This window comes from Lynx canadensis, chromosome B3 (genome assembly GCF_007474595.2).
Source record: "Lynx canadensis isolate LIC74 chromosome B3, mLynCan4.pri.v2, whole genome shotgun sequence".
NCBI lineage: Eukaryota > Metazoa > Chordata > Mammalia > Carnivora > Felidae > Lynx > Lynx canadensis.
In genome coordinates, this window is record NC_044308.2 from 115,530,407 (window position 1) to 115,555,304 (window position 24,898).

Sequence of the window (24,898 nt, forward strand, 5' to 3'; positions counted from 1 at the left end):
CTTTTAGGTGAGGCCAGAGAAATAGCTAGGTGTTCAAGAGGGAATAGCACCACGGTCTGGTGTTTTCCTGAAGCTCTTCAACGAGGGCCACTAGGTACTATGCTGGTACCTTTCATAAGAGGGCAGGACGGAACTGGGGACACCAGAATTTTATGCCACCAAGTATGCTAACCTTATCCTAACCTGCCTGGGCAAAACCCAGGGCTCCTGGGGAAGATGCCTGCCCCCCACCTCAGTTTTCCTGTGGGGAGGACCAGGGCTGACAGAGTCATCATGCTGGTACGTGCAGGTTAGTGAGGGAGGGCCCTCCAAAGCCATGACAGTTGAGCTCCCTTTTGTCCCTCCCCTGGAATGGTGAACACACAGCTGGGTTTGTCTTACTCTTGGCGTGTCTCTGTGGTTCTTTTTTCCTTCCTGTTCTTGCTTTCTATCTTTCCTTTCTCTTTGGTCTCTTCACTGGGACTTGGCCGGGCCATGTGCAAACCCCAACCATTCAACAGTGCTGGAGAGTAGATAGTATTTACCTCAATAATGGTAGTCTCTTTTCGATTCTTTTTAACCCTCAATTCAGATGACGGGTCTAAGCCGACACCCACGATGGAGACTCAGCCAGTATTCGATGGAGATGGTAAGCTCTTTTATTACTTACGACTCTAATTCTCCCACCCGTGTTTAGATTTGAGGAACATCCTTTCTTTGGATGTTTGTGTAAGCTTTATTATTAGTTTTTTCTTTTTTAATTTCAATTTTTTCCCAGTTTAGTCTGGGTTGTTTTAACCTTTTAAAAAATGCAAATCCTCCCAGGAACTGGTACACTCTCTACTTCTGGAAAGGTCCTCTGTTCTAGCCAGGCTTCCTGCCTGGCTGCTGATGTCCAACAATAACACAGCCTGGATGGACCCTTTGAGCTGCCAAGACCAAGGAGCCATGGCTGAGAAAGACAGGCCAGCACTGTCCCTTCAGTAGATGAACCGACACTCACAAGTTCCTTCTCTGTGCCCAGCGTTGTGCTAGGCCTGTGGGGGACAATGGAGGATTAGATGAGATGAAGCCTTTGCTCTCAAGACAATGGCAACTATCAGAGAACTTTATGTGTTAAATTACACGGTCTCAGTTTTTATTATAATGGACATTTAAGGGAGAAAGAGATCACCATGGTCTGGGAAAAGACTGTGTTAAGAGATGGAACGTGGACTGGATCTTGAAAGGAGATGGGAAGAATCAGGGCATTGTAGTTGGGGTGGTGGGGAGGGGAGCATATGGTGGGGATGGGGTATTGTAGGAAAGTAGGGGGAAAGGGATTGGTTAGTGGACCTGGTTTAGCTAAGTTGGACCATGAGAGCTGAGTCAAGACGTTTGTAAGAGGAGAATTCTAGGGCAAGAGAAATAGTGTGGCTGGTAGCAAGATAGAGGCTGGATGTCCCTGGAGGTATGAGGAATGACAGGTGAGGCGTGGAGTGCAGAAGGCTGGCCTCTCTTTGAGCTTGGGTTGCTCCTGGCCTGCATTCTTCAGGATGCTTTGCTGTGTACTCCAAGTTCCCATGAAGAAGAGCAGGAAGCTTGGCAGAGTGCAATTTCTAGAAAGTCTGACAATGAGGTTTGACTCTGAGTGCAACATGCAGCGACCTCTGAGCAGCTTTCGGCTGAGTGTATCCAGGCCTAAATCACGAGACTGGACAGGGAGACGGGAGTAAAAAGAAATTATGCCATTGGTTGGTACTGTGGCTAGGGATGTCTCTAGCACAGGCTCAACTCTAGATAGGATTGAATGTGAGCTGTCCTTTACAACTGGTCATTTAGTGGAACATACGTGTGTTCATGCCTAGAAATTCAGATGTTTCTGTGATCCACAAATCTCCTGGATTATTGGCAGGTCTGGGATCCTGGGGGATCAGGTGGGAGGTGGAGACCGTGTCACCTTGGGAGATCGCCCCAACAATCCCACTGAAGACTTCATGACTCTAAAGTTGATCAGGGTTCTCCTGATTCCCATACCACTTGCCCACTGAGCGACCCAAGCCCTGAAGGCCCTAGAGGTTCCCCCAAGCTCTCTGGATGGAGGGATTCAGCCTCTGTTCAGTGAGAATCCATTAGGAAAGGTATTGATGCACACGTTGGACTCATCACTTTCCTTCCCATGTGGAACAGAGTCTCAGCAAGCTGAAATCTGTTGTGGCTCAGCCGTTTCCTCCAAAATGGTCTCTGTGGTTTGTTTGGCATTCGTTTGTTGATTTATCCCCTTTAAATCTTCTTCCAGGGAAGCAGCTGAGAGAGACTTGGCTGGGCCCATGCTCCTCACCTCCTGGGATAATATTTTTATTCCTGGATGGAGCGGCTCAGCGCCTCTGGACTTAGACCACTCTGCCTCTGAGTATGGGAGGCCCTCGTTGGCTCCTATGAGCTGGCGGGTAGAGGAGCTTCCTTACTGAGAAGGGAGAGGGCATTGGGACAAAGTGGATGTGGAATGAGGGAGAAATCTCCAAGCCTTGATGCCCCAGGCTTCAGAAAAAGCTCCTGAAGTCTGGGGGCTGCACTACAAGTTATCTACTCCCTTTGCCCAGACTTTATTTTCTCCCTTCTTCTTTTTTTTTTTTTTTTTTTTTTTTTCAGAAATTACGGCCCCCACTCTATGGATTAAGCACTTGGTAATCAAGGACTCCAAACTGAACAACACCAATGTAAGAAATTCAGGTAAATGATCTGCCTGGGATTGTATACATGCCAATTCGCCTATGGTTGCCCTGTGGTTACTCCACAACTACCTGTTGTGTGGGCTTGGGCAAGTCCTTTAACCTGTCTTATCTTCAATTTCTACAGCTATAAAATGAGATTAGATGAGTTAATCCCCTCCAACTTTAATTTTCTTCAGTTAGTATGTCAGGGATCGTCTTTCATGAGTATTTGATCCTTTTAGCAAAAAAATCTTTTGACTACATGTTTTAATACTTTCAAGTGGCTCTTTATATGCCAGGCAGAGAATTTTTAAAAATGGCCTGGCATGGAAAAGTTGGACTTCAAGCCATAAGAGACTTGCTTCTGTGTGTTTTTTAAGGCTCAAAATGGCTGCTTACAGTCATGTATTTCCTGATATGATCTTTTGAGGGTCTTATGAGTGGTCAAGTTTTGGTGCTGGCTGAACCCCTTGTGGAAAGGTGATAATTTTTGAAGGGTGATTAGATTTGTAGGACTCACTTGTAGAGTTCATTGATCATCAATGAAGACAAAAGCAATAAAGTTCATCTACCATCAGTAAAGACCAGAAGTCCACCAACAGGAAAATGTATTAACAAACCCAATCTGTATCTCTATCATGGGGAAATCATCCTTCTTTTAGCCTAAGACCTCATTGTGAGAAATGCCCCTCTGCATAATTTATGCCTGGTTGGTGAATTTCATTTCAGCCATATCATTTTTTCCTTATGGATATCAAGGTCTATAAACAAAAGACACATCCCTTTGAACTGATGGGCAGAGTTTTACAAGACCATTAATTAAATTTTTTTTTTTTCAACGTTTATTTATTTTTGGGACAGAGAGAGACAGAGCATGAACGGGGGAGGGGCAGAGAGAGAGGGAGACACAGAATCGGAAACAGGCTCCAGGCTCTGAGCCATCAGCCCAGAGCCTGACGCGGGGCTCGAACTCCCGGACCGCGAGATCGTGACCTGGCTGAAGTCGGACGCTCAACCGACTGCGCCACCCAGGCGCCCCAAGACCATTAATTAATGAGTGGGCTCTCATTGGCCCCCTTTAGGTTTATCTGTATGCCAGCTTTGTCCTAAAGGTGGTAGTGGGGAAACTTGAGTGCATGAAGTGAGTTAGCCCATGAGGTAGATCCGTACAGCATTGGTTGATTTTCTCTGTGACTTGGGCTACATGTGTTTGGTTCCCTTTTTTTTTTTAATTTTTTTTTTAATGTTTTATTTATTTTTGAGGGAGACAGAGACAGAATGCTAATGGGTTAGGGGCAGAGAGAGACGGAGATACAGAATCCGAAGCAGGCTCCAGGCCCTGAGCTGTAAGCACAGGTCATGACCTGAGCCGAAGTCGGACGCTCAACCGACTGAGCCACCCAGGCGCCCCTCTGGTTCCCTTTTTTATCAAAGATGGAGGTATGGGATGGTGGGGTGGGAAGAAGACCTTGTGAATCCTGTGGGCCAGAGTCTTTGACACAATCGTGCCATGGTTAAAGCATAGACGTTGGAATCGGCAAAACCTGCATTCGCTTCCTGGCTCCGACACTAGTGAGTGACCCAGTCAAGGCACATAATCCGCCCCTGAGCCTCAGTTCTCATCTGGGATTATGATCTTTCCCTCAGGGGACTGTGGTTAAAGGTTAGCTGAGTTACTGTCTGTGTGGAACTTAACCAGTGCCTGGCTAAGTGATAGTAAGTGCAGGATAAACGGTAAGTACCTATCTTTGTCATTCTCATCATCATGGTAGGTAGGGAACAATGGAAATATTAATGATACTGCTTACCGCGAGAATCTCTCAATCTGGAAAGAATTTGTGACTGTCATTGTGAGCAAAAGCTTCTTTGCAGAACCTTTTCCCGCCTCCCCTCTTGCTGTCAGGCAAATATAAGTCAAAGACAGGTGGTTTTGGTGCCTGTGGTACCTCACTGGAAGTGACAGAAAGCAGTTTGCTGGCCTTTGGCATATGGGAATGAAATAGAAGCATTTGGATGCGAATGTGTGCCTGGGGGTGTCTTTTTTGTGGTTTTTGGCCCCTCTCATAGACCAGGCGGAAGGAAGGGCCATGCCTCCTGAGATGTTTCCCAGCGTGCCCAGGGAAGCCTGACTCAGCCCAGGCCAGGTCTGTAGGTTTGTCCGATACCAAAGCCCATGCTGTTGCCATTACAAGGTTTACCACCTTCTACGTACAAATGAGCCCCTACCCTTGCCCACAAAAGTCAGACCTCTCATTTGTGAGAGCGTGCACTAGAACAGAATGTTAGCGCTTGGCAAAGGTTCATGTTGGGGGGTGGGGGGTGGGGATTGGGCAGGGCTACGTAAGCTGCCCAGAGCTCCTGGGCTGAGTCAGGCTTCCCTGGGCATGTTGGGAAACATCTCAGGAGGCCTGGCCCTTTGTTCCGCCTGGTCTATGAGAGGGGCCAAAAACCACAAAAAAGACACCCCCAGGCACACATTCCCATCCAAATGCTTCTATTTCATTCCTATATGCCAAAGGCCAGCAAACTGCTTCCTGTAAAGGGTCAGCCAGATAGTAAACATTTTAGGTTTTGCAGGCCAGACAGTCTGTCACCTATTCAACTCTACTGTCACAGCACAAAAACGGCCATAGACAATATGTAAATAAATGGGATAGCATAGACCTGGCTTCCAGTGCTAGCTTCCCGTGAGAGCTAAGTGACCTCGAGAAAGTTCGTACGTGAAACAAAGGTATTAGCGCCTTGCAGGGTTTTTCTGAGGATTCAACAATATATGAAATGCCTAACACATAGTAGGTGTGTCATAAACGATTTAAAAAAGAATGGCTTCTCTGCTAGCCACCGGTCATGCTATTCCATTTGGTTTGTTGAGAAGTCAGATCTACCTTAATGATAACTCATCTCTGGGGTGCTGGCTCTGCTATGGACTGGAGCCTCTGGGTCAAGCCCCCGAGGCAGGTTTCCCGTCAGAGTTTGCCAGAAGATTCTGGGTTAGGTGAGCTTCAGCCCCCACCTCTGGGGAGGGTGAAGTGGGCCTCAGAAGCCAGTCTAGGTGAGAGCTCTTCCCACTCGCTCTCGGAGGCAAGAAGGCCATCCCAGTTCCCTCTACACCCCAAACATCCGTCTTTCACACTCAGACCCTGTGACGCCAGGTTTGTTTTCTGGCCTGGGGACTGTTGATGTTGGAGAGGTTCCACGGGGCAGCTGAAGCTTTGCAATAACATGACGCATACGCCTGCAGACTTATCCTGTCTCCTTCTCTCCTCCTGGAGGTGTCGATCCTTGTTTTTAAGGCTTTGTCTTGTGTTCACCATGGTCAGTGTCGCCTGTTGAGTACTTGGCAGCCTCGGCGTTGACGGGTTTGCCTCTTCAGACTTCTCTCTCGGATCCTTGTCTCCGCTGTACCAGGAGCTCTCCCACTTTCAGGAGGACGACGTACCTGGCCAGCCGACGCCCTAGAACCTGAGAGCAGGTGTCTTCCCACATATGAGTGTTGGCCAGAGACTCTGTTCTGCTTTTGTAAGAAAATACGAACTCTTGCGGAGTTTTTGGTATCAGAGGCTAGCTACTAAGGCATTTCTTGATATAACTAGAACTTAAAAGTCTTTTTAGTCATCTGCATTTTTATAGGAAAGAGCGGAGAGATTAACGAAATGACGAAAACTAGGCTGTCTCATTCTCCGTCCCATACGCCATATCCCACGGCTTCTAATTTTACTGGGTGCAGACACTGTCCTACAGCTGTGATTTACAAAAGTCTCTCTCTCTTGATTTCCACCCCCCCACCCCCCAGTATGACAAAATTCTGTGCTTTCTGGCCTGGGAAAATACTCTCAGGACGTATGGTCGTGTGAGCCTTAACTCTTCTCTTGGAGCAGCATAGCAATGCCCTCAAGGCACACAGGCCCTTTCCCTCTGCCCCTACGTGGCTAGCTCTCCGGGCCACTGGTGGAGTCATTTGACTTCCCTTCTTCCTTATCCGTCTGTTTCGTTCCTTTATTGCCACCTTTCCTAGTTAACTTCTTTCACGATCTCATCTGGGATTTCAGGAAGGCCCTAGAACCTGGCACTGTGGGTGAAATCCAGAAGGACTCGCTTTTCCTCCCTTGCCTCTTTGTCCCGCACAGCTTCCTTCCGGGTGTCCCCGAAGGCAGCGTCTTGTGGAAACTCTGTCTCCGGGAGACAGAGCTGTCAGCAGGGACACAGGGTGGAAATGCGTTTCTTGTAAGTTTTGTCATGAAAACGACCCCGCCTCCTCCTACGTGGGAGCGTTTGCCTAACTCACCATCCATGTCGCAGGTAAGGGGTTTGCAGCCCCCTGACCCTTACCTGCCGGTGTCAGTGTCAGAGCGTTGCTCCTCTGGGCCTGCTGTGGTTCCCTTGGCTGCATTTGGGATTGCTCCTTCCTCGCCAGGAAGCTCCTGCCGGGACAGCTGCTGTGACTGGGATGTGGGGTCACTGAGGCAATTGCACCTCCCGGCCGGATCCCCCACCCCCCCCAAACCAGCACTCTTGGCCTGCCCAGAAACCGCGGGGTGATGTAATGACCTGAGGCCTGGAAAAATAAACAGCTCTCAGGGAAACCAGCGGTAGCCGTTGTGAGCAAATACCCCACAGCCACCTGGAACCTTGCACATGACGTGATTGGAAGGAAGAATGAGTAATCCGCTAACGTTAGCAGCCGAGGACGGGTCTGGGCTTGTGAGCATTTAAAGTATCTATATAAAAACAAACCCTTGATGTTTATTTCTATAACTGGCCTCCTGGATGTCTGCCCATCTATCTTCTGCAGGTGTCTTGGCCACTCACGGCCAGTAGAAGGGAGCTGGGGACAGGGAAGGGTGGTCATCCCTATGGCTCTCTCCATAGCAACAAAGGCCTTTCTCAAGCTTTCCCTTTGCAGAGAGGAGCCATAAACACGTTTGCAGGCCCTAGAGAGCCCAGCCCCACAGTATATTATTGCCCTGTTTTCAAATTAGCTTTCCCTGTCTTGTTCCCTCACCCCCCGCATCTGCTTCAGACAGAGGGGTGCTGGGCGGAAGTATGACCAGCATCTATCTGGGACTTGCTCGAACAGCAAAGGTTTTTTTCTGTAGGTGAGTCTGTATGTTTTTTGGTGTTGATAGAAAAACCATGCACCCAGCATTTTCCTTTTGGCCTCTGCTGCTGAAAACCTGAACCCAGAGGTCCTGCTGAGGTATTGTAATTGGCTCCTTCCAGTTTACTAGAAGTCAAATACCATCTCTTCCCTGTGTGAGGATCCTCATTCTGTGTTTATTTGTAAAATGGCTTTGGAAGAAGTCAGGGTACATATCTTATAAGCACACTCATGCATTAGTGTTTTGGGAGATGAAGGGTGAAGTTATGATACTTTATTTGACAAAAGCTATATCTCTCCCATCACCACTCCCTCCCCCCCCCCCCCCCCCGGGCGTGGGCTCCCTCCTTCCTGTCTCGCCTGAAGTTTGATTTGCTAGCTCTTGCCCTTAAAGGACAGAGCTTGTCAGATCAAGGTCAATGAAGTTACTGAGCAAAACTAGAAAGAAGACAGCTTGCCCCTTCTCAGTACATGTCATTGCAAAACCACTGGGAAGCATTTCACATTCTTTTTGGTGGAAGGGTCATATGAGCTCCCGGAATGGCATGAGGCAGTAGAGATGGAGCCTTTTCTAAAATTTGAAGGGATATGAGTCAGTGATGCTTTGGGGGAAAAGTTAAAAAAAAAAAAAGTGCCTATATGCTATATTGGGACCATCCATCCTCGAAGAAATATCTTCCGTAGAATTTATATCTTGTTTTCCTCCACTCCTCAGTTTCTTCTGCGTGGGAAGGCAGAGGTCACTGCTTCCGACAATGGTGAGCCATGCCTGGCCATTTTGGGTTCCACAGAGAGAAATTATTTAGACAGGCTGGCTCGTTTGTAATTTTCCCTTACACGTCCTCATCCACGACATTTCATCCCAGCAACACGCCCTATTTACAGAGCCTACTGCAAACACCCGCGTGAGTAGGTGCCCTCAGCCAGTGTCAGGCATGTGGGATGGGCACGGTTACTTTTGTTCTGGAGATGGGGCCTCTGAGCCACAGCAGGTCAGGCCACACAGCGTGACCCTGTGGGGGCTGAGTGGTGCAAAGGAGAACCTGAAAGCCCCAACAGTGCCCCTCACTTAACCCCTTCCTGGTGCTTGGGTTCACTGGGTGCCCCTCACTTAACCCCTTCCTGGTGCTTGGGTTCACTGGGACATGGGAGACTGAATGTCGATCAGGCAGCTGAGCTGTGGGGACCTGCCCCCGATGTTGCCTAATTATAAAATTGTGGGCCAAGAGAGCGTATCTTTTTATTATCACTTTTTAATGTTTATTTATTTTTGAGAGAGAGAGAGAGAGAGAGAGAGACAGAACGTGAATGGGGAAGGGACAGAGAGAGAATCCGAAGCAGGCTCCAGGCTCTGAGCTGTCAGCACAGAGCCCAGTGTGGGGCTCGAACTCATGAACTGTGAGGTCATGACCCGAGACAAAGTCAGCCACTTCACTGACTGAGCCACCTAGGCGCCCCACCCCCCGCTTCATTTTAAATGACAGAAAGGAGCTCAGGCTGGTTGAGGGCCTTGTTCAGGGTCACAGGCCCATCAACAACTGCTGTGTGCCAAGGCCTCTGCCTGGTGCTAAGGGGAAGAAATACAAGGGGTGTCTAAGGAAGGAGCTGACTGTCGAGCGATGGGGTCCCAGAGGGAGGGGGGCAGTGGTGCCCTCCACTCCAGTGGAGGGAAATGTTCCGTCACTGATACTGTTTTGAGTTGCTGGGATGGCGATCATAAAAGGCAGACTGATTCTTAGTTCTATTATTATATTTTTTAGTTTGCCTACAGCCAGCGTGCCCCTTTATTGCCTGCATTGGGGAAGACTGTGCCCACTACCCACCCTTGATCCATCCGTGAAGGCTAACTGCAGAGACTAGTTATTCACGAGGATGGGTCAGGAAGCCCAGGTTCCCTCCACATTGGCTGAGGACACTGCCCCCTTAAACCAGCTAAGACCTTAGGCCATTTATTAACTGACTCTGGGACCAGTTGAGATGCTTGACATACACTATTTCATCACAGTCTCACAGTGACCCTGTGAGATCGCTATCGTTACCCTATTTTCCCAGGTAAGGAAGCTGGGACTTAGAGAGCTGAAGGAAACTGCCCAAGGTCACAGAGGTAACACGTGGTAGAGGCTGGTCCATCTGACCCCAGAGCCCATGCCCTTGGCCACCATGCTGCACTGCATCTGTTACAGCCGTTGTTGACTCCCATGAAATGGCGACGGAGCCTTCTACATGCCAGGCCCTGGTGACGTGCGCAGGATGGGAGTTCTAGGCCCTTGCTCTCGCTTTCAGCCTTGCCAAGAAGCCCGGGTGTCCCCACACTGGCTCCTCTGACTGCCCTGTGTTCCCTCTGGCATTTGGGAACGGCTGTCCCGCTGAGGATTAATGCCACCGTCACTTCTAATGGGCCAGAGCTAAAGAGCATCTCTTGGCCAGTGAGTCCCTCAGAAGGGGTGCCCTCCTCCAGAGAAGGGGTCCAAAGTCCCTCTGCAGGTTAAGATTGGGTGATGATATCATTTTTACTTCCTTTGGCCGCCCACTCCATGGGGAAAATGGCCTTTAGATTAAAGAGATGGGGGCACCCATTCCAGTGGAAGAGGTGACTGTTTTAAATTTGTGCCTATTTGGTTTCTGTTCTCCCCACTCCCACCTCTACTTGATACACACCTGAACACGGTTTTAGGGGTTTGACTCAATTCTGTTTGTCAGTGAGTCTGCTGCTTCTCGCCTGGGCCTCTCCTCTGGGCTTGTCCTTTTCTAGGCCTCTGGTCTGTCCTCTGTTCTGACGGGAGCCCTGGGCGATAGTTCTGCGCGTCCCCCTCCCCTCCAGAGGGTGCTTAGGTCCCTGGATGACTCAGACTCGGGAACTGGCGATGGCCACATGGCAGGTCAGTGTGGGGTGTGATGCAAGGGTCCACGGTGGAAGGGTGGAGCCAGCCCAGCACACGATGCTTGGAAGAATGGTCCCCCGGGGGGCTGCTTGGCCCTTCCTGTGAAAAAGTGCGAAGTCTACAAGTAAGAAAAATAACTTCTTCACATAGTTGGCTTGAAACCATAGGTGCTAAAACGCTGTGTGGCCGAGTCAACAAAAAAGGGCCTGTTCCATGACGTTCCATAAATCTCTCCTGAAGAGTATGGGCTCCAGCGGCATCTCCTCCCCCCGGAGACCACATCTCTGGCCCTTCAACACCAGGAAGGTCAGTGCCTTCGGACCTGGGCCCACCTGCCCCTCCTCTCGTGTCTGCGGTCCCCTCCTCGGCAGCGCACGCGACTCCCACCCTCACAACGCTGACTCAGAGAAGCCCGAGGCAGGAGCCACGCGATTTCTTCCGCCTCTGGAATTTCATGTTGTGATTGAGGAAAGGTTGTTTTTCACAGCACGGTTTGTTATTTTGGGTTATCGTTCAGCATTTCATTCATTTTTGATAAGAGGCTAGGTGGGCGTGTGGTGTTTGAAGGGGTTTCAGGATAATTGCAGGCGACACCACGCTAGTGTTTTCCTTAATGTTCTTGGCCTGGTGGGACGGTTCCTTTCGCAGCGAAGCATAAATAAGTTCCTCTCACTTTCCAGGCGGGTAACCTCTTGCTGATTTGTTCCCCCCCAAGAAAATCCAATGCTTGATAGTCTGAGGGTTGAGTGTAGCATTTTCCAGGATGAGTCAAGGGGACAGGCATTCTCTTCTCAGCCTCTGTGGTCTCATCCCCACCGTTTGGCATTTACTCAACAATGGGTGGCCCCGTCTCTGAAATGGCAGGCTGGAGCAGAATTCCGCGGCTGGAGAGTGCATTGCAGGGATTCCAGCAGTATGGGGGCTCCTGGACGAAATCCTCCTTATGTGTCCTTTAAATGGAGACTCCATGGCTCTGCTACGAAGGAGGAGCTGGGGGCCGGGGGTGGGGATGAGGAAGGGGGGAGAAAGGCTGCCATTAGGCCTCGCTCTCGGGAACGTACAGAGCTGGCAAGTCACAGCCCCAAGGGTAAGGGCTACGGGAGGCATCCTCAGTCCTAGACTCAGCACAGGGAGACTGCGCTCAAGCTTGGGGCCCTCAGGGAAAGTTCCAGGAATGGAGGAATGCCTGGGGTAAGGATAGGTTAAGATCTCAGGACTGGTTCTTCCTTCTTGCTATGTCTTCCAGAACTTTTCTGACCTCTCCATAGCGTGACATGGTGCCAGCACACAGCCAGTACGACGTTGGGAGAAATTGTGTCCACGGGGGCCCCTGACCTCCTCTGCATCCTCTCTGTGAGCCCTCATCTCGTGGGTCTCTCAGGATCCCACGTTAGGTCCGAGACTCCAGGAGCCCCGTCCTCTCCCAGGACACTGCCCTCCACTCCATCAGCTTCCCACTTCCTTTTCTCTCAGATCAGCAGCCCTCCGTCAGGGTGGCCTGAGCAGCTGCCCTTAATTAGCAACTGCACCTCCCCTGGGAGGAGAGCTTCTGGTTCTTTCTCCACGAATACTGCATCGTTCATCAAGGCACCTTCCCGGTGCACATTTCTATGGCCCATGGCCCTTCTCGGTGTGGTTTTCTGTAAGATTGGGGTTTTTTTCTTACTCTCATTTTTCATATGGACGTCATGATGGTTCATTTTGTAGGTGAACGTGACTAGGCTGCAGTGCCCAGTTTCTACACTAGTAGACTAGTTCCTACACTCGTGTGGATGTTGCTGCAAAGTTATTTTTTAGATGAGATGAACATTTGCAATCAGTTGACTTTAAGTAAAGCAGATGACCCTCCATAACATGGGTGGGCCTCATCCAATCAGTTGAAGGTCTTAAAAGCAAAAACTGAGATTTCCTGAACAAAGGATTTTGCCTCCAGACTGTAGCATAGAAATCCTGCCTGAGTTTCCAGCCTCCTGGCCTGACCTATTGATTTTGGACTCAAGATTGTACCATCACTCCTACTTGAATTTCTAGCCTGCCCTGCGGATTTCACACTTGCCAGGTCCCCATGATCGTGTGAGCCAATGCTTTAAAATAAATATCTCTCTGCCTCTTCCGCTTTCTCTCTCTATATCTACATCTATCTATATCTATATATGGATGAATATACACACATATATAGATAGGTGGCTCTAAATGTAGACAGATCTAGATATCCGGATACAGATATAGATGTAGATGTAGGTCTGTCCTTGGTTCCGTGACTCTGTAGAACCCTGAATGCTACTGACCTGCCCAGATCTCTGCCTTCTTCCTACTGCCTCCGTCACCCCTGCTCTTTCTCCAAAGAGTCCACGATGTGACTGGCTCACGGATCCCTGCTGACTCAGGTTACCCAGTGTCTTAGCTTTGCTGTCTGTCTCTTTCTTTAGCAGCTCCTCTTCTGGAAGGCAGCAACCGGAGAGAAAGCCCAGCCCAAGGACCTGAAACTTGAATCTTCTAATGTTTATGTTTGTTGGCCATTTTTGTTTAAAAAGGAAAAAAGTAAAGAAGAAAAAAAGAAAAAAAAATGATAAGGGAGAAAAAGTTCCCAGGACAAAAGGATAAACTCTGGGCTAAAATCAGGACTGGGGATTAGCCGAGGATTTAGGTTGTCCTCGCTCTCCTTTGCTCCTCATTACCACGAGTAATTGAGAAGCACAGGGGCAGGGGCCAGCCGAAGCAGACAGAGCGGTTCTCCATGCTTATCCTGTCTTGGCTGGACACAAAGAACCCATGCCCTGGGCCTGCAGACAGAGTTTAGGTTTGTCTGGTTCAGCCTAGTCTTTCCCTCTCCTCTACCCCTCCCTGCCACACCCTCCCTGCTTCAGGCCTGCTTTGCTGTGGTGCGAGTATACATGGTGACAGAGAGGGCTGTGTGTTTTCTGGTGACAAGGGCCTGACCGTGTCCTCATTTCTTCCACGGGATACCATTCTGTTGTATTTCTTCTCTCAGGCAGAGGTTTGTGAGACTCAGAGCACCCATTGCCAGGTGGGGAGTGACCTGGCTCTCATCTCTCCTCCGTACCCTACCCTCCTGGGGTAGGATTGTAGGGGTGGGGCACGTGACTGTGTGACAATGTGTCATGTATCCGCGTGTCCCCTAGACAGCCCTGACTGCTCCTCTGTGCTGCTGATTACGCCTTGCAAGTGTTTGCCGATGGACCGGTCCTTCTCATCACCATCAGGCCAGATCTTGTGATGTTGTCATCCTTCCCTGAACTTCGTTAAGCAGAGACGGAATGTTCTAGAGCAGGGGGCGTTTCCTTCTGGGGAGCTCCCTCTCTGAACCGAGGGTCAAGAAGAGATCCTTGAAGTAGACCCTTTGCCTTACATTACTGCAAGGTGACTTCTTGGTACCTGGGAAGACTGAGAGTGGTGAATTTTAAGGTTCATTTGGGAGGTAACCCAAAAGGGCAGAGGGTGCCAGTGGCCCTAAGGATGGGGCTGGTTTCTGGGTCCTCAGACACAGAGTGAGTTTATGTCCCTTGGTACCTACTGACTCATATTTTCATGACTTCTGGAAAAGCACTGACTGGAAGAATAATCAATTGATCGATCTAATAGTGATCGATCGGCTGAAGGGTGTGACGTACTTCTACACTGGGTGTTCCAGCAATAGATGCTGGAATGTTTCTGTGCATTGGCTGGGTGGTTCCTTGACTGGCTCTGTCTGAACGCACTCCTGGACTCATCCAGCTGGAGGGTCCATGGGGCGGGAGCGGCCTCGATGATCAAGGTCACACATCTGGCAGTTGGTGCTGGCTGGGGACTGCGTCAGTCCTGTTTTCTTTCATATGCTTTTCATCCTCCAGTGGGCTGGACTGGCTTCCTTACATGGTAGCCTCAGGGCAGCTTCCAGGAAGGTGAAAGTTGAAACTGCAAGGCCCCTTAAGGCCTAGGCCTGGAAGTCACACACTGTCACCCCTGCCCTTCCCATTCGTCAAAGCAAATCAGAGTCAACGTGGAGGGGTCTGCAAGAGGGCGCAGATACAGAGAGGTGCGATTCACTGGAACCATTTTCTAACCATCTGCCGCACCAAGGAAAATAAAAATATGGGTTAGAATAAAAATTAGATTAGCATGTGGCAGTGAGAGATGGTATTGAAGAAGAGTGGACAGCATAGCCTCGGGGGCAGGCTCCCTGGGCTGGATCCCCAGCTCTGCCATTTTCCGGTTGGATGACCTTGAGGAAACCATGCAGTCCGCCTGTGTTCCTGGGTCCTTTTCTGCTCAGTGAGGGTCATAGTGACCCCTGTCTTCAGGTTTGTGATGAGTTTGAAGTGAGTTAATACAAGTCAAGTGCCCAGTACCAAGCTTGGCACATGCTAAACACTCAGATAGAGTGCGAGCTCTTAGTATTCATTTTGCTGTTCTGTGATGGCAGGCGAGTGGCAAATTTGGCTTTAAGTTTTCAGTTCCAGAGCAAAGTGGGCAAAAATCCTCGGGTGCAAGATGTGCAGTATATTTAGGCCGAGAACAATCAGAGGTTCAGAAGAGGCTGTGCTGTGTCCATGTGCAAGGATGTGATTTTACACACTTGGTTTTAAATGCAGCAGATTTGGGGTAGTCTGCAAAGTGACTGACCCGGAAGAGGTTCACACTAAAAAGAAATGCATTTTTCTCCCAGGGTAACCGATTAGAGGCAGTAACCTCTGTATAAAATTTCGCAAGACACAGGCTTGACTGTCAGAAGCCCTTGACTGGGGTCCCAGCTCTCTTCCCTCTGGCTGAGCGCACTTGGGAAAATTCATGAATCCCTCCAAAGCTCAGCATCTTTGTCTACAAAATGGGCATAAAATAATGGTGCCCACCTCACACAGAAGGAGATTAAGCAAGCTGTCTTGTCACCTGGCACATATACTCAATGAATATTTGCTTTGACTGTTAGTATAAAGATGGTTTTAAGGGAGATTTTCTCTCTGTTGGAAGACAAATTCCCTGGGTACTCTTCACAGAGGGTTAGTGATTTATTATAAACCTCTCCTGTCTTTTTCTTAGAGGAGCATCTGGAATTTTCAGGGCCTGTCATAAAGTAATAAGCAAACAAGCAATAAACCCTACATTTGGCCTTCTCTCTAATTCCACGCTAGCCCCCATTTTTCCAAATTAGCGAGCTTTATCACTTGTATGGTTTCTATTCTCCATACCACTCAGTGCAGCCTCTATGGGAACCAGCTGGAAACATTTCCGAACAGCCTTCAAGGGCTTCCAGAAGTCTGCCGACGGCCCCCAAACCACGGGGTCCCACCTTCTTAGATGGCTTCTCTCCACATTTCTGCAGTTCCAGGATCCCCGACGGTGCGAAGTCAGGTTATCATTCGCTCTGCCCCCCACTCTCTTTGCACCTCTCCCTTTCCGTCTGATTTATGGCTTTAGAATGTTGGCCCGGAGGACCTTAATTTAAAGCCTCTGTCAGAGGTTGTTACACGAACGTGGTGCCAGTAAAAAAGCTGTTTTTCTTTGGGTTTTGCTTCTCTGTCACCTCTCCCGTGGCATGAAATATGAGGTCGGGAAATAAGGTAACCAAATTGGGGTTGGGGGAGGTATTGAGAAACTCTTGTGTAATCCCTAAAAGGGGCCATGGCTCTATCCCAGCCAGGGGCCAAAGCCAAAACTCTGGGTCTTCAAGCCAGCTTTATGTCTATGATAAACCAATCAGTTTATGTCTCTTACTTAAGCTGCCTCTAGAGGCTGTCCTGGTGGTAGTTCTAATCAGGTTTAGAATCCCTAGTCTAAAGTCTGTCAACTGTTTTAAACTTCTGTTCCTCCAGCCGAGGAGATCCTGTTTAGTTTTGTGTGTGTGTGTGTGTGTGTGTGTGTGTGTGTGTGTTTACATTATGAAAACAGTAGTATTCTTTTTCATTCTCCAAAATCAGAGTTATAGTTTAATAATGAATGTGCTCAGCATAGCTGCCTCCTGACCCTTAGATATTTTTATGCCCCTAAGGAAACATCCCCCTCTCCCTCTCCCTGCAATGAGACTCAGTAGGCTATTGCTTTTCAGCGTTTCTCCTAGGAGTGAGACAAAGAATCTTGTCCCCGTTGTGTGACTTTTCTCTAAGACTGCTTTGGGCTGCTTCACATCTCTGTGTCCACCTGCTTCGTTCAAGCATCTGTACTGCTCATTTGTCGATCGTTCACAGAGCCATTAATTCAGAGGTTTGGCTCCTTTAGAGTTGAGTTGCTGTTATTTGGACCATTTGTGCTGTTCAGTGAGCAGCATGAATCTCCAGGTTGCTGGTACCAACTTCCTGGCTCTAAGAATGGTATTTTTTAAATTTTTTTAAATGTTTATTTATTTTGAGAGAGAGAGAGAGAGAGAGAGAGAGAGTGCGCATGCGCACGAGTGAGGGAGGGGCAGAGAGAGAGAATCCCAAGCAGGCTCCACGCCATCAGCGTGGAGCCCGGTGCAGGGCTTGAACCCAAGAACGGTGAGATCATGGCCGGAGCAGATATCAAGAGTCAGTCGCCCAAGCGACTGAGCCACTCCGTGGCCCCTCTAAGAATGGTATTTTTATAATACACTGTGAAACTTCATGGGTCGCTCAAGACCATTCTTGTCATCTTCAAGAGGAAAGTTATAGACTCGTGTTCGTTAAAGAGATAATAAAGTAAATAAATAGACAAGAGGAGGGGCGCCTGGGTGGCTCAGTCGGTTGAGTTTCCGACTTCGGCTCAGGTCATGATCTCACGGTCTGTGAGTTCGAGCCCCGCGTCGGGCTCTGTGCTGACAGCTCAGAGTCTGGAGCCTGCTTCAGATTCTGTGTCTCCCTCTCTCTGATCCTCCCCCATTCATGCTCTGTCTCTCTCTGTCTCAAAAATAAATAAACATTTAAAAAAAAAACAGACAAGAGAAAATAATAGTACTCGTTTATGACGTGATCTCTTTTATTGTAAAAAAACAAAAAAAACAAAAAACAAAAAAAAACAACCCAAACAACGAGGTAGGTGTGTGCATATGTATTTTCATGTTGTATGTGCAAAAGAAAAGGTCTAGGAAAGGTAGTGTTTACCTTTGGTGGGATCATGGGTTTTTCAAAATTTTCTTTATACCAAGAAAGGAAACGCAGTGCTATTTATTTTTAATAATTAAAAGACAAAAGAGAACACAGCAGCAACAACACAACAGGAAAGGGAAGTCAGGCAGGTAGACTGTTGGGTGGAATTTTCAGGCCAGGGGCCTTGTGGGGCTGAGGCCCCCCCAAGCCGGCCTTGCCTGGTGAGGGGCACCGCACACAGCCTGGGACTCCGGGTTTGGCTGTAAGGACACCTTCGTGCGTTGCCCGAGGCTGCTGAGCGCAGACACTTCCTGTGGGCGTTTCTCTTTCCCGCTGGATGGGGCAGTGTTGTGTCATGGGCTGGGGCCTGTCAAGCCTCCTGTTGGAGCCTGGGAAGGAGTGGGGATGGGCCCTGTCTCTGCTCCTCTTGGGCACTGAGCATCGCTTCTCTGAGGCTGGCGGCCGGGGCGCTGTCCTGCTGTGTCTGGGCTCGGGAGAGCGTCCGCACACACAGGCGTTCCTGCGTCAGCTTGTCAGCTCCCAGGGGCCAGGCTCCTGCACCTCCAGGAGCCAGGAGACAGTGCATCAGCAGGAGCCACTCTGAAAACAGTCGGGGAAATTCCACCCCCGGGGGCAAACTGCCATTCGGATGAGGAACAGCCCTGCCGTCCAGGGCCGGCTGGTTGCGCGTGTGGTAGAACCTACTGGGTGTGAATGCTAATGAGCCCTGGCCGTGGAGAGGCTGCAGGCAGGTTCTGGGCCGCCAGCCCCCGCCACCGTGGGCCAGTGTGGGAGCCACAGCTCTCCGTGGTGATTCACCAGCCATCAGTTCCTTGGGGGCCGGGCTGGATCCTTACCCCAAAAGCAGTGGTGAGAAGCCACGGGAGGGAGAGCCCCCAAAGGCTGCATCTTCTCTTGCAGAGAAGGTCCATTCGTGTGACCAGGAGAGGCAGAGTGCCCTGGAAGAGGCCAGGCAGAATCCCCGGGAGGGCATCGTCATCCCTGAGTGCGCCCCCGGGGGCCTCTACAAGCCAGTGCAGTGCCACCAGTCCACTGGCTACTGCTGGTGTGTGCTAGTCGACACAGGGCGCCCACTGCCCGGGACCTCCACACGGTAAGCCCGCTCTGCCCCCCGCCCCCCGCCCCCGAGCCCATCCTGCCCCTAGGGGGACCCTGGGGTAGGAGACCCAGCTCCCTGTTAGGCTAGGCTCGTGTTTCCCTCCTTTACCGGCCCGGCCCGGCGGGAATCAAGGCACGAGGAGAACATTTCTGCTCCTGGGCAGATTCGGTCCTGGTAGAAAGACCTGGGTCCCAGATTCCGGTAACAATTCTGTCCCTTCTTCGCTGGGTGACCTCGGAAAAGGAGGTAACCTCTCCGAACTCCAGTTTACCGGCGAGAAGGTTATCACCCCAAGTCCCTAGGTTCTGCGGATCCCAAAGATCCTGCGTGCAGACCTCAGGTGACTGAGGCGCCGCTCTGCTTGAGTGGTTGCCATGCCATGCCTGAACACGCCTCTGGAAACATTGGTACTGGGATTGCCGGGTGGCTGCTGGACAGCACAGGCGCCATTCTGCTGCTGGCCCCGGGAGTTCTAGGCTTAGTGACAACAGGGTGGTTGCGGCTGGCAGTGGCTCCGGTTCCCGGCCCCTCCTTACCCGCCCCCGTGTCTCTCTCCTCCCAGCTACGTGATGCCCAGCTGTGAGAGCGACGCCAGGGCCAAGAGTGCAGAGGTGGACGATCCCTTCAAGGACAGGGAGCTGCCAGGTGGGAGGAGAGGCTGCCCCTTGCTGGTCCCCCCACCTCTTTCTGTTCTTCCAACTCCTGTGGTGCAGAAGCAGCTCCCTCCTCTGGCTCTGCTTCCCCTTCTGTAGGATGGAGACGGGGGTGCTGGGTGGGGCATCACAGGGGCCCAGGGATCTGCCCTCAAATCTCACTTTATCTTTCAGGGTGTCCAGAAGGGAAGAAAATGGAATTTATCACCAGCCTCCTGGATGCCCTCACCACCGACATGGTGCAGGCCATTAACTCAGCAGCGCCTACTGGAGGTGGGAGGTGAGAACGTGAGCGGGATGCAGGCCCAGCGGGGGATGTGGGTGCCTGACTTTCCGGATGCTTCAGGAGGCTGGGAGAGGGGCTACGGGTTGGGTAGGGCAAGGACTGGTCCTGCCTTCTGCCAAAAGTCTTCCCACCCTCTCCCCTCCCTGTTCTTTGGGAATTGCTTTTCTCTGCCTTTTTGTTACCTGATTACAGGCAAGTTTAGGGATGTCTAGAGACTTCCAGCACCTTAGCCTCAGGAGTGGATGCACTGGGGTGAGAGTCCTGAATAGCAGGAAGGGGGAGGGGCATGTAACCGGGCAGTGAGGGCAGGGAGGGAGTACACAGCACTTGGTGATTTTTCTTCTCTTCTGAGAAGGCAGGAATCATGTGCCTTTTTGGCTTCCTGAGAACCCCAAGGGCTCTGGGCAGTGGGATTGGACATCGCCATATCCAAATCCAACTTAGTTCAGCAGCTGATACGCTGGCTGAGGCAGTCCTGACATGAGGCTCAAATGCACACACTCCCCAGTGACCAGCATCCCAGGCCTCACTAGTTGGGCCCATTAGGTCAGTGGTTGGAGCACTCACGCACGCACGCACACACGCACGTATCCATCCACCCATCCACACATTTAGCACCTGTTGAACAAGCACTGGTCTAAGGACTAGGAGCCCAGGGATGTGAGGCATGTTCATGTCCGCAAAGTATGCAGCTTAGTGGGGATACTTGCAAATTGCGTGGTCAGTGCCAGAATAAGGTGGAAGAACAGAAAAGCGTTTGCTAACTCAGTCTGGAGGAATCAGAAAGGCTTCCTGGAGGAGGTGATAGCTGAGCTGAGTTTTGAAAGACAAGTAGGACTTATCCAGTGAAAGAAGGAAAACCACCCCAGGAAAAGGGAAAGAACACTGTGGCTCCAAGAAAGGGCACACCCATCGTCCAGTATGGCTGGGCTGGGCTGGAGGGGGTGAGGAGGAGAGGAGAGCAGCGACAGATGAGACAGAAGAGACGGCCAGGGACCAGGAAGCCAGAGGGGAGGCACAGAAGGGGTGTGTGTTGGGGAGGGGGGCGTCGGGCTCCTACAGCAGTGGAGGAAGTACCCATGTTGGCAGGGACGGGCACCTGTCTCTGAGCTCTGAGGCCCAGTTCCTCCGCATCTGCCCAGAGACAGAGCCGTCATCAGCAAGGCAAGGAGTGCCACCACGGTGGCAGGTCCAGGCTCCAGGCCTGGGGAGAGGCCCCGGCGTAGCCGCCTTGCCGGCGATCCGCAGGAGAACAGGGTGTGTGTCTAGCGTAGGGAACCAGGACCGCAAGCTCAGGGGTGCTGCATCCTGCGGCAGGCGAGGGTGGCTGTCCGGAAGACCCAGTTTTAGGTCACGTCCAAGTGAACGCAGAGGTTGCCTCCTGGTTGCCACTCTTGGAACGTGCTGGTCTGGTGCACTTCCTCTCAGCAGCCCCATGTGAGCTCTCAGGCTGGTTTCTGGGTTTGCACACCCTGTGGATGACATCAGGCCTCCCCAGGGGGACACAGCACTGAGTCTGAGAAGATGGAGACAGGGTCTGATAGGCTGGGAGATGGGAACAGCTTGGAGGCAGCCGACGGTGCTCAGCGACTGGGCATTTAAAATAGAGAGGACTGTATCCATTTCTCCAAGAAGAGGGGGCAGGGGAGTTTGTGGAAGCATATTCAGTATTTATTGCCTTTGTTACTCATGCTCGGAATATGAAAAACGCCTGTCGTTTCATGCAAAAATTGGGATGAGATATTTATTAGAAGAAAATGGAGAGGCACCTGGGTGGCTCAGTCGGTTAAGTATCCGACTTCAGCTCAGGTCATCATCTCGTGCTTTGTGAGTTCGAGCCCCGTGTCAGGCTCTGTGCTGACAGCTCAGAGCCTGGAGCCTGCTTCAGATTCTGTGTCTCCCTCCCTCTTTGCCCCTCCCATGCTCACGCTCTGTTTCTCTCTCTCTCAAAAACAAATAAACATTAAAAAAAAAAAAAAAAAGAAGAAGAAGAAGAAGAAAATGGAAAAAGTAAACAGGAGGGACATGGGCTTAAAACTTCCAGGTCTGAGTGTTTCCCATCCACAACCACCTGGGGCTGCTGGCTCTGACCAGCCACTTAGGGAGCCTGCCTGGTGCTTTCTCCGCACTCCTGAGAAGACAAGACTTCAAATTTCTGCCACTTGCTTCCTTGGGAGCCCAGCCCAGCTTCCGAGCATGGGCCTTGCCTCGGCCCCAGGCAGACTGAGGGTGCCAGGAAAGTACCAGATCCGGCTGGGTCCTGGGCCAGTGGGTGAGGGGTCCATGGAGGTCAAAGGCACAGGTAGGTCCCCCTGGCCAGGCGGCATCAGGACTGATGCCTTGCCTTCAAATCACAGGTTGCAGGGAACTTTACAGAAAATAAAAACTAAGAAGTTTACAATGTTTTTAATACCAGTTTTTAACACCAACGTATCCTTGGGGAAGAGATTTTTCTTTTTCTTTTTAAAAACCCTCTCTTTTAGGTGTAATTTAGAGTGGGGAGAAGATTAAAAAAGGATTCTTTCCTAAACACATTTTTCACGTTAAGCTCATATTATGCCAAAACTGGGTTTGGTGTTGATGAGAATGAAAAGTTTGCAATGCATTTGGTAACTGTGTTACCTGGAGGCTGGACTTGTAATCAAAAGACACACCACATGAACCAAGAAATAGTTTAGAAATCTGGGAGGAGAGTTGGGGGCCGGGGGGTGTGGCAGGAATTGGGGAATGCAGGAAGAAAGAGCAGCATTTACATGGGGAGGCCACGGCCAGGGGTAGCAGGTTCTCCAGGTTTTAAGCTGTAGCTCCCACCTGAGCTGGCCCTGCAAGGAGGGTCTCACTGGCCGTGTCCCAGCTGCTTGTCCTTCTCAGTCCCTCAAACAGGCCTTGAAGAACCCTCCAGGTTCCTGCCTGCCCCAGGACCTCCATGCAAGCTGCTGCCGCAGCCTGGAATATGAGGCCCCATCCTCCTGTGATTGGTCCCGACTGTCCATTTAAATGTCAACTTCTTAGCAACCAACCCATGTAAAGGGGCTGCCAGTCACCCTCTGTCGCCACACCTCTTTTTAATTTCTCAGCCAGGCACTTACCCTAGCTGGTATTTTGCTGGCTTGTTTATTTATTGTCTGGCTTACCCTACTTAATGAAAATTTAAGTTCTATGGAGAAGGAGCATTATCTGTCTTCTTCCCTGCTGTGTTCCTAGAACTCAAAATAATCCTTGGCACATAGGAGAGGTGCAATAAATATTTGCTGAATGAATAAACAGCTAGAAGGATGGGTAGATAGATGGATAGATCCCTATGTGATACAGAGAGACATGTCTTGATAAGGCCTCTTGATCCTTATCCCACACATCAGAGGGTTCACCAACTACTGGAAGACCAAGAGGCCAAATCTAGCCATCAAATTCACCACAGTCCTTCTTTGTCCCTACAGCACCCTGGATGGGCCCAAGAGACTTGGGACCCCATGTGGAGAGACCCTGGCCAGGCACTCTTCTATGATAAAAGAGCAAAGGCATGGGGCAGCTGGAGGCTGGGGAGCACAGCTAGAGTAGGGCTGTTGAAGAGAATTCAGGGATCCAGGCTGGGTTTTGGCCTCTGCTCTGAATTCGGGCAGAATTGGGATCATAGGCACGGAAGACTGAAGTCAGGGAAGGCACATCTGATCCCTCCTACATCCTCTCAGGGTCTGGCAATTAAAGCTGGACATCAGCTGGGACCAGTGGGAAGAAGGGACAAAGAAGTCATGTCTCCCGCCCTCCCCGCAACGTAACACCTGTCAGGCCTACAGATTCTGGCTTCGCACCAACTCTTACATTTCCATCCTTCCCTGGTATAAGCTCTGGGTCGGGTTCCGGGGACGAAGTCATGGTCGCTGCCTGGAGGGGCTTCCGATCTGATCGAGAGAAGGGGTATAGAATCACAGGATTGCACTATGAGGTCAGTGGGGTAATAGAGGCAGAGAGAGTGCTGGGGGGCTTCAGGGGCAGGAGGGCACGTGAGGGAAGGCTTTATATATGAGATGATACTTCACCTGAGCGACATCTTCGTGGACAAAGGGGTAATGCCCCAACCTAGATGGACCAGGGCAAAGAGGCCCTCGGGGTAATGAGGCAGGGCCTGTGCAAGGAGTTGTAAGAAGTGTGCCTTAAATCTGGGAGGCAGGCAGAAGGTGGGGCTGTGGATTGGGGCAGAGACCAGATCCTGCCAGGCCTTGTGATTCACACCACGTGCAGGACGATGCCCATGATTAGGTGAGCTTTTTTTTTTAATGTTTATTTGTTTTTGAGAGAGAGAGAGTACAAGTGGGGGAAGAGCAGAGAGAGAGGGACACACAGAATCTGAAGCAGGCTCCAGGCTCTGAGCTGTCAGCACAGAGCCTGACATGGGGCTCGAACTCACAAACGGTGAGGTTATGACCTTAGCCAAGTCAGACGCTTAACCGACTGAGCCACCCAGGTGCCCCATGAGCATTTTTGAAGAATCATCCCGAAGGCCATAGGGAAGCTGGATGGGAAGAGAGCAAGACGGGCTGGGAGGATTCCAGCCATCATCAAAGCAATAGGTGAGGGGGAGCCCCACTACAGCTATGGGGGAAGGGATGGTTTTCTGAAGCTTTAGCAGTGAAAGTAATCATATCTGAAGACTTATTAGTGATCGGACATGGCATGGAGGGAGATGTCTGCTTCCTTTTCTTGGCTTCCAGCCTCATTTGGGGGGCCGGGGGGGGGGAGCGGTCCTGCCCAAATCTAAGAATAGGCAAAGTAGAATAGGGTGTCCATAGAAACATCCGTGGTTAGTACATGGGAGGGGCAGCCTGCAAGTATCATTTGAGGATAGCAGTTCTCAATGAAAGTTTGCAGGATGATTGAATTATCCTCATGCTCCTTCCTTCCAGGGCTCTAGGAGGTGAGCTAGAGCCCTCCCATGGCACCCATTAGCATTCATCAGACCCAAAGGAAAAGTTCTGAGATCCCAGCTGGCAGTCTTCTCAAGCAGGGGAGCCCTCTCCTTTTTCCATCTCGCCCCAGAGAACGTGAACTTTCCGGGGAGGTGGGATGGGCTGCGTGAGCCTTCTGGCCCCTCATGCGGTCCCCCACGGAGAGACCATCTGTACTGTGGCTTCCTCCTTCCTGCCTCGCGTGGT

At 50.7% G+C, this 24,898-nt stretch overlaps 1 protein-coding gene across 3 annotated transcripts in view; it reads left to right on the top strand.

Annotated features, from left to right (window-relative positions):
• SMOC1 (SPARC related modular calcium binding 1) overlaps positions 1–24,898 on the top strand; it is a 158,932-nt gene that overhangs the window by 121,818 nt on the left and 12,216 nt on the right. For 2 of the 3 annotated variants that reach the window (XM_030319428.1, XM_030319429.1), the window contains exons 6-10: positions 539–628; positions 2,611–2,691; positions 18,611–18,803; positions 19,372–19,454; positions 19,637–19,742. In XM_030319428.1, coding sequence (XP_030175288.1) covers positions 539–628; positions 2,611–2,691; positions 18,611–18,803; positions 19,372–19,454; positions 19,637–19,742 — 553 coding nt within the window. The remainder of the gene's footprint in view (positions 1–538; positions 629–2,610; positions 2,692–18,610; positions 18,804–19,371; positions 19,455–19,636; positions 19,743–24,898) is intronic. The other variant, XM_030319430.1, reaches the window with a different exon arrangement.